The sequence below is a fragment of the Pseudophryne corroboree genome, chromosome 6 (assembly GCF_028390025.1).
Source record: "Pseudophryne corroboree isolate aPseCor3 chromosome 6, aPseCor3.hap2, whole genome shotgun sequence".
NCBI classification, from domain to species: domain Eukaryota; kingdom Metazoa; phylum Chordata; class Amphibia; order Anura; family Myobatrachidae; genus Pseudophryne; species Pseudophryne corroboree.
This window is the reverse complement of record NC_086449.1, coordinates 466947924-466957832: the sequence shown is the minus strand read 5'-3', so window position 1 is coordinate 466957832 and position 9909 is coordinate 466947924. Positions and strand designations below refer to the sequence as shown.

The 9909-nt window shown below is 46.7% G+C and overlaps 1 protein-coding gene across 2 annotated transcripts in view; it reads right to left on the bottom strand.

Moving 5' to 3' along the window:
* Positions 1 to 9909, bottom strand: part of AASS (aminoadipate-semialdehyde synthase) — a 255271-nt gene that overhangs the window by 155716 nt on the left and 89646 nt on the right. For both annotated transcript variants that reach the window (XM_063927192.1, XM_063927191.1), the window contains one exon: positions 253 to 429. In XM_063927192.1, coding sequence (XP_063783262.1) covers positions 253 to 429 — 177 coding nt within the window. The remainder of the gene's footprint in view (positions 1 to 252; positions 430 to 9909) is intronic.

Sequence of the window (9909 nt, the reverse complement as noted above, 5' to 3'; positions counted from 1 at the left end):
TGTAATACTGCGTACGAAATAGCAAAAATACGTTGGGGCGGATATTCGCTATTGTGCAACGTGTTCGCAATTTTGCGAATATGTTGTGCGAACGAAAACAATAGCGATCAACTCTGAATCACCCCCAATGCACATAAAGATTCCAAAATGCTTATTTCTTCTAAATTAAAGATTTAGTTCATAAACCGGAAAAAAGTCGTATGATGCACTTCTTTTATTTCCTAGAATAGATGAAATTATGTTGCTACTTACGCGTTTCAGAATTTCATCCAGCAAGGACATATTTGCCTCTTGAGCTTTTATGGTGTGTGAAAAGAAAGCATACGTTTTTGCGGGAATGAGTTTCTCCTCTGGTGGTCTCTTAACACCCACAATCAGTGCAGCCTCGGAGATATCTTCCTGAATAATTCCACCCGCTTTGATATATTCCTAAAAGTAAAATATACACAATTGTCAAAAACATATTTATCACCAAAACGAAAATAAAGACCATTAGGAACATCGATTTAGTCATAGGGCTACTAAATCCCAAACATGGCAGCATTTTACACAGAATCAATGGGTTACCGCATGGGGAAAATGTAGAATAGTTGAATGGCTCCAAGCGTTAAATCCGAAGCATTTCCCCACATCTAATTGGATATGCCCCCAGGTGCACTGATCCAACTTCCTCCATATGCCGATAAGAAATATAAAATAAAAATATTGGTGCAGATTTCACTCTTATTGGAGCAGCACATCCTCTATACTGCTGAAATTGCAGATAAAGTACTGTCATTTTTGAGGCCATGTTTGTGCATCATTTAAAAAGGAAAATCAATGACATTAGCATCTGACCTGACCCAAGGTAAGGGGAAAGCATCATCTTGACAACCACATGCCTTTGCTCGACTGTCACTAAATGGTCATCCTGTGTGCTCATGCGTGTCTTGTGGAATCTGTCCCAGTGATGAATCTTGCAATTATTTAGTGACTACAAATTGCCTTACAGCTATACAATTTGTTTATATTTCAATTTTAGATAAATACAATGGGGGGGAATTCAAATGTTACTGACGCCAATCTACCATCTAAAGTAACGGGAGATACAAATGAGGTCCCCCATCGTGCTGATCGCACCCATTAGTGTCAGGTTCAGCCGTGTAAAGAGACTAAAACCCGACTAAACAAATGGGCAAGAACGGGAAAAGTGCCGTTTGGGTGCCCAAATGGATCACTTTTCCCACATTTGAGCTCGCTACCCCCAGCAGGTGCGAGCTGAAATGTAGGCACCGACAGCCGACCGCGCCCACACGGAGCTACATTAGAATAGCTCCATCTAGTGGCTGCTAGTGGTAAAAAGATTTGAATCTCGCTCACCGTCTACTGAGGCCAGTAAACATTAATGCCATAAATTGCGGTTTTGAAAGCTAATGTATTCTGGTCTGCCTATCTGATCAGGGTAGAAATAATATCACACGAGTCTAAAGTTCTTGCCCTAACCAGTCAATGTTAGTTTGATTCATAGGAGTAAATTTACTAAGGTGGGAGTTTTTAAGAACTAGTGATGTTGCTCATAGCAACCAGATTCTATTATCTTCTAGAAGCAGCTAGATGTTAAGTAGAATCTGATTGGTTGCCATGAGCAACATCAACAGTTCTAAAAAAAAACAAAAAAAAAAAAACCCTCCCAGCTTAGTAAATTTACCCAGTGAACTTAGTGCAGTCTATTCCATCCCAGAATACAAATTGTTCATCCTATAAATCCTGGTCACTACTGAAGAGATCCAGGGCCCAATTCAAACCTGCTTGCAGCAGCAGATTTGTTAGTCCTGCGGGGAGGCAGAGCCGGCCCTAACCAATTTGATACCTTAGGCAAGATTTTAGCTGGTGCCCCCTAGCACTGCCGCTAGCTCTGCAGGAGATGCCTGGCATGAGTCAGCTGGTAACTCTGCTAACGTCGGGCGCCTTTTGTTTATGAAAATGCATCATATTATTTGCATTACTATGTGGCTAGGATGCACAAGCAGCTTCTAATGATTAAAATGATATGCAGTATGCCTATATTCTTTGTGCGACTGTGGCTGTATCTGCATACGAAATGCTACATTACAGTGATTTCGAGGAATATACTGCAATGTAGCATTTCGTATGCAGATACAGCCGCAGTCACACACAGAATAGGCATGCCACATATTTTAATCAGCAGAAGCTGCTGGTGCCCCTAAGCATACCAAATGCCCTAGGCATTTGCCTAGTTTGCCTATGCCGAAGGCCGGCTCTGCAGGGAGGGCAGATATAACATGTGCAGAGAGAGTTAGATTTGGGTGGGTTATATTGTTTCTGTGCAGGGTAAATATTGGCTGCTTTATTTTTACACTGCAAACTAAGATTTCAGTTTGAACACACCCCACCCAAATCTGACTCTATGCACATATTACATCTGCCCCTGCCCCCCTGCAGTGCACATGGTTTTGCCAATTTGCAAACAAACTCTAGTAGGTGCGAGCTGTGTAGTCACCACGGTAGCGAAATCCTGGCTTTTGACGACAGGACTATTTTCCGGTGCATGTGCAGGTCGGATCCCGACCACTTGTCCAACAGGTCCCACTGGAATACTCTGGCATGGAACCTGCCAAACTGTATGGCCTTGTAGGCCGCCACTATCTTCCGCAACAACCGAATGCACTGATGGATCGACACACTTGATGGTTTCAATAACTGTTTTACTATTTTCTGGATTTCCAGAGCCTTTTCCACCGGAAGAAATACTCTGAACTTCTGTGTCCAGAATCATCCCGAGAAAAGACAAATCTTGTCGTCGGTTCCAACTGTGACTTTGGAAAATTTATGATCCAACCGTATTGTTGGAGTATTGACAGGGAGAGCGTGATGTTCTGTACCAACTGCTCCCTGGATCTCGCCTTTATCAGGAGATCGTCCAGATAAGGAATTATATTAACTCCTTTTTGACGAAGGAGGACCATCATCTCCGCCATCACCTTGGTGAATACCCTCGGCGCCGTGGAGAGACCGAAAGGCAACGTCTGGAACTGGTAATGGCAATCCTGAACCGTGAATCTCAGATAAGCCTGGTGAAGAGGATAAATGGGAACATGCAGGTAAGCATCCTTTATTGTCCACTGACACCATGTAATCCCCCTCCTCCAGACTGGAAATCACTGCCCTGAGTGATTCCATTTTGAACTTGAACCGTTTCAAGTAGAGATTCAGATTTTTTAGGTTTAGGATCGGTCTGACCGGGCCGTCCGGCTTCAGAACTACAAAGAGGCTTGAATAAAACCCCTCCCCTTGTTGTGACAAAGTTACCAGGACTACGACCTGATCCTGACATAATTTTTGAATTGCCGCTGTTACTGCCTCTCGTTCTGGAAGAGAAGCTGGCAAGGTCGATTTGAATAATCAGCATGGGGGAACATCTTGAAACTCCAGATTGTACCCCTGGGATACTATCTGCAAAACCCAGGGGTCCAGGCCAGACTGAACCCAACCTTGGCTGAACAGTTTTAGACGTGCCCCCACCCGAGCGGCCTCCCGCAAGGGAGCCCCAGCGCCATGCTGTAGATTTGGCAGAAGTAGGGGTTGACTTCTGCTCCTGGGATCCTGAAGTCGTGGAGGACTTCTTTCCCTTTCCCCTACCTGCAAAGAAGGGAGAACCTTTGGCCTTTTTGCCTTTATTGGGCCGAAAGGAGAGTGATATGTCTTTTTTGCTGGTGCAGGAGCAGAAGGCAAAAAAGTCGACTTACCTGCGGAGACTAACGCATCCAGTCAATCACCAAATAAGGCCTCACCTTTATACGGGAGAGCCTCCATATTCTTTTTGGAATCTGCATCCGCGTTCCATTGGCGAATCCGCAACGCCCGCCAAGCCGATACTGCCATGGTAGCGGCTGTTGAACCCAAGAGTCCAATATCTTTCATCGCCTCTAGCATGTATGTGGCAGCATCTTTGATATTCCCTAACTTAAGGAGTATCTCATCTTTATCAATCGTATCAATTTCTGATGACAAGCTTTCTGACCATTTTTCAATAGCGCGACTCATCCACGCGCAAGCAATTGTGGGCCTGAGCAGCGTACCATTGGCAACATAAATGGATTGTAATGTAGTCTCCATTTTGCGGTCTGCCAGCTCCTTTAGTGAAGCCGTCCCAGGTGCAGGGAGAATTACTTTCTTTGTCAACCTGGACAGTGCACTGTCTAACACCGGGGGTGACTCCCACTTTTTCCTGTCCTCTGTAGGGAAAGGATAAGCCATCTGAATCCTCTTGGGAATACGAAATTTATTTTTGGGATTCACCCACACCCCTTCAAAGAGAGAGTATTTAGCTCGTGGGAAGGAGGGAAAGTAACCTTAGATTTCTTTTCTTTATAGAAATAGGCCTTCTCCTGAGGTACAGGAGTGGATTCAGTAACCTCCAGAACTTATCTTATAGCCATAATCATATATTGTATATTTTTCGCCAATTTATGATCTATTTCCCTGGAGTCACTATCGTCGACACAGGAATCAGTGTCCGTGTCGGTATCAGTATTTACAATATTTGCAAACGGTCTCTTATGTGACACAGAGGAGTCGCCTGCGGGTGGAAGAACAAAACCCTAAAAATTCACATCTTCCACAGACATACTCCAGCACTCAGCATGAGATTCAGACTTATCTAACCTCCTATTGATATGAAGCATACTATCACGTATTTCTTTTACCCATGCAAGCTCTTGGTGTGCCAGCAGCGCCACCACATTACACTTATGTCTCCCTAAAATGGTTTCCCGCGGGGACCTATAGGGGACAGACCCACAGTAAAATCTGTCAGAGGGACGCAGTTTAGGAGCAGCCAGTTCACAACCCCAGCGCCAGTACATAATGTCTGTGAACACAAAATGCCCACTGACATGCAGTGCTGTTTTACACAGTAAACACACTTGTAAAGCACCAAATTCGCTTGTGCCCCCCCCCCCCCCCACTGTTTTTCACCCTGATAATTGTAGTCAGAAGTGGAGGAGGACCAGCGATGTCTCTGCAGCCTGGAGAGAGAGAGAAAATGGCGCTGAGCAGTGTGCTGGCTGCCTGAGGAAGAAGCTCCGCCCCCGCAATGGCACGTTTTTACCTCAGAGTTTTTACAATATTCATACTGGCGGGGGTAGGGCTGTGCCTGGGCATCTTATGCCCACTTTTAGCCAGTTTAGATAGGTTTTTTGCTGCCCAGGGCGCGCGCCCCCCCAGCGCCCTGCACCCTGCAGTGCCTGTGTGTGGGCAGCAATGGCGCGCTGCGCTCCCGCCAGCCGTGCGGTACCTCAGCCGTCACTTTACTTGATTGAAGATCTTCTTACACTCACCTGTCTTCTGACTTCTGGATCTGTGAGGGGTGTGACGGCGTGCTGTGGGAGTGAGCATCTAGACACGGCTAGCGTTCAGTACCCTTCAGGAGCTAATGGTGTCCTGTCAGCCAGAAGCAGAGCCATGAAACTCTTCAGGAAGTTGGTTCCTGCTTCTGCCCCCTCAGTCCCACGAAGCAGGGAGACTGTTGCCAGCAGTTCTCCCTGAAAATAAAAAACCTAGCATAAGTCTTTTCAGAGAAGCTCAGTAGAGCTCCCCTGGAGTGCATCCAGTCTGCCTGGGCACATTTCTAAAACTGAGGTCTGGAGGAGGGGCATAGAGGGAGGAGCCAGTTCACACCCATTGAAAAGTCTTAAGAGTGCCCATGGCTCCTGCGGAACAGTCTATACCCGATGGTCATGAAGTGGACCCTAGCATACTCTAGGAAGTATGAGAAACAAATATTAATAAAGCATCCGTCACTACTACCACAGCTGCTACTATTTATATTAATTTAAAATAATTTACAATTTACAGCTAAGATAACCAACCTGGTTTTGGTGTGTAAATGATTGCGGCTTTAAAAATAGTCCCGCACAGCCTGCGACTCACAGGATATTAAATTTCACCCAGCGACTTAAAACAGGATGTAGTTAGGAGACCGCCGGGCCCACAATACCTCCCCCTACATCCCGAATCCTCACAATCCCGGCCAACAGGGACTATTCCCACTCGTGGGTGTCCACAACACCCATAGAGTGGGAATAGAACCCACGCATACCACACCCCTTAAAACAGCTCGCCAGCGTCTGTTTACTAGCAGGCCATCCTCTTCTATGGAATCCCTAGAGGATGAAGAGAGAATCTGTTTTCCTGATGGCACTAGTACGATCTATGTAGATTCTTAAGGCTCGGACCACGTCCAGCGACACTTCTCCCACAGATAGTCCCGATACCTGAAAAGCTGGGACTACAATCTCTTCATTCAGGTGAAACTTTGATACCACATTTGGAAGATAGCTAGATCTCGTTATGAGAACTGCTCTGTCTGGAAAAAAACTCAGGAAAGGAGACTTACACGATAATGCTCCTAAATCTGACACTCTTCTGGCTGACGCCATTGCCAGTAAAAAAAAGAACTTTAACCGTTAACCACTTAAGATCTGCTCTCTCAAGTGGTTCAAACAAAGGACCCTGGAGAAATTTAAGAACTAAATTCAAATCCCAGGGAGCTGCAGGAGGAACAAATGGAGGTTGAATATGTACTACTCCTTGAAAAAAACGTACGTACATCCTGTAAATCAGCAATCTTTTGCTGAAACCATACAGTTAACGCTGATACTTGAACCCTCAAGGAAGCAACTTTCAACCCTTTATCCAATCCTGCCTGAAGGAAATCCAAAATCCTAGCTACTTTAAAAAAGATCTCGGATTGAAATTTTTTCCAGTACACCAATGAATATAGGCTTGCCATATTCTATGATGCACACAGGCCGAAGAAGGCTTTCTTGCTCTAAGCATAGTTTGGATTACTTGTTTCGAAAATAAGATATTACTTACCGGTAAATCTATTTCTCATAGTCCGTAGTGGATGCTGGGGACTCCGTAAGGACCATGTGGAATAGACGGGCTCCGCAGGAGACATGGATACTTTAAGAAAGAATTTGGATTCTGGTGTGCTCTGGCTCCTCCCTCTATGACCCTCCTCCAGACCTCCGTTAGAGAAACTGTGCCCGGAAGAGCCGACAGTACAAAGAAAGGATTTTGGTAATCCAGGGCAAGATACATACCAGCCACACCAATCACACTGTATAACTTGTGATAACCTTACCCAGTTAACAGTATGAACAACAGAGCATCAGATCAACGCTGATGCAACTATAATATAACCCTTATTGAAGCAATAACTATATACAAGCATTGCAGAAAAGTCCACACTTGGGACGGGCGCCCAGCATCCACTACGGACTACGAGAAATAGATTTACCGGTAAGTTTAATCTTATTTTCTCTGACGTCCTAGTGGATGATGGGAACTCCGTAAGGACCATGGGGATTATACCAAAGCTCCCAAACGGGCGGGAGAGTGCGGATGACTCTGCAGCACCGAATGAGCAAACACAAGGTCCTCCTCAGCCAGGGTATCAAACTTGTAGAACTTTGCAAAGGTATTTTAACCTGACCAAGTAGCCGCTCGGCAAAGCTGTAATGCAGAGACCCCTCGGGCAGCCGCCCAAGAAGAGCCCACCTTCCTTGTGGAATGGGCCTTAACTGATTTAGGCAGCGGCAATCCAGCCGCAGAATGAGCCTGCTGAATCGTGTTACAGATCCAGCGAGCAATAGTCTGCTTTGAAGCAGGCGCCCCAAGCTTGTTGGAAGCATACAGGATAAACGAAGATTCTGTTTTCCTGACCCTAGCCGTTCTGGCTACATAAACCTTCAAAGCCCTGACCACATCCAGTAACTCGGAATCCTCCAAGTCATTAGTAGCCACAGGCACCACAATAGGTTGATTTATATGAAAGGATGAAACCACTTTTGGCAGAAATTGTGGGCAGGTCCGCAATTCTGCTCTATCCGCATGGAAAACCAGATAAGGGCTTTGATGTGACAAAGCCGCCAATTCTGACACATGCCTAGCCGAAGCCAAGGCTAGTAGCATGACCACCTTTCAGGTGAGATATTTCAATTCCACTGTCTTGAGTGGTTCAAACCAGTGTGATTTCAGGAAACTCAACACCACGTTAAGATCCCAAGGTGCCACTGGAGGCACAAAAGGGGGCTGAATATGCAGCACTCCCTTTACAAACGTCTGAACTTCAGCAGAAAAGCCAGTTCTTTTTGAAAGAAAATGGATAGGGCCGAAATCTGGACCTTAATGGAACCCAATTTTAGGCCCAAAGTCACTCGACTGTAGGAAGTGAAGGAAACGGCCCAGCTGGAATTCCTCCGTAGGGGCATTCCTGGCCTCACACCAAGCAACATATTTTCGCCATATACGGTGATAATGTGAGCAGTCACGTCCTTCCTAGCCTTTATCAGCGTAGGAATGACCTCATCCGGAATGCCTTTTTTCTGCTAGGATCCGGCGTTCAACCGCCATGCCGTCAAACGCAGCCGCGTTAAGTCTTGGAACAGACAGGGCCCTGTTGCAACAAGTCCTGTCTTAGAGGCAGAGGCCACGGGTCCTCTGTGAGCATTTCTTGCAGATCTGGATACCAAGTCCTTCTTGGCCAATCCGGAACAATGAATATTGTTCTCACTCTCTTTTTCTTATGATTCTCAGCACCTTGGGTATGAGAGGAAGAGGAGGAAATACATAGACCGACTGGAACACCCACGGCGTCACCAGTACGTCCACAGCTATCGCCTGAGGGTCTCTTGACCTGGCGTAATACTTCTGTAGCTTTTTGTTGAGGCGGGATGCCATCATGTCCACCTGTGGCAGCTCCCACCGACTTGCAATCTGCGCGAAGACTTCTTGATGAAGTCCCCATTCTCCCGGGTGGAGGTCGTGCCTGCTGAGGAAGTCTGCTTCCCAGTTGTCCACTCCCGGAATGAACACTGCTGACAGTGCGCTTACGTGATTCTCCGCCAAGCGAAGAATTCTGGTGGTTTCTACCATCGCCACCCTGCTCCTTGTGCCGCCTTGGCGGTTTACATGAGCCACTGCGGTGATGTTGTCTGACTGAATCAGAACCGGGTGGTCGCGAAGTAGGGACTCTGCTTGGCGTAGGGCGTTGTATATGGCCCTTAGTTCCAGGATGTTGATGTGGAGGCAAGTCTCCTGACTTGACCACAGACCTTGGAAATTTCTTCCCTGTGTGACTGCCCCCCACCCTCGGAGGCTTGCATCCGTGGTCACCAGGACCCAGTCCTGAATGCAGAATCTGCGGCCCTAGAGGAGGTGAGCACTCTGCAGCCACCACAGGAGAGACACCCTGGTCCTGGGGGATAGGGTGATTAACCGATGCATCTGAAGATGTGATCCGGACCATTTGTCCAGTAGATCCCATTGAAAGGTCCTCGCATGGAACCTGCCGAAGGGAATGGCCTCGTATGATGCCACCATCTTTCCCAGGACTCGCGTGCACTGATGCACCGACACCTGTTTTGGTTTTAATAGGTTTCTGACCAGTGTCATGAGCTCTTGAGCCTTCTCCAATGGGAGATAAACCCTCTTCTGGCCTGTGTCCAGAATCATGCCCAGGAAGGGCAGACGAGTCGTAGGAATCAACTGCGACTTTGGAATATATAGAATCCAGCCGTGTTGTCGTAACACTTCCAGAGAACGTGCTACGCTGATCAGCAACTGCTCTCTGGACCTCGCCTTTATGAGGAGATCGTCCAAGTATGGGATAATTGTGACCCCTTGCTTCTGCAGGAGTACCATCATTTTTGCCATTACCTTGGTAAATATTCTCGGTGCCGTGGAGAGACCAAACGGCAACGTCTGAAATTGGTAATGGCAATCCTGTACCACAAATCTGAGGTACGCCTGATGAGGTGGATAAATGGGGACATGAAGGTATGCATCCTTTATGTCCAGAGACACCATAAAATCCCCCCCTTCCAGGCTTGCAGTGACCGC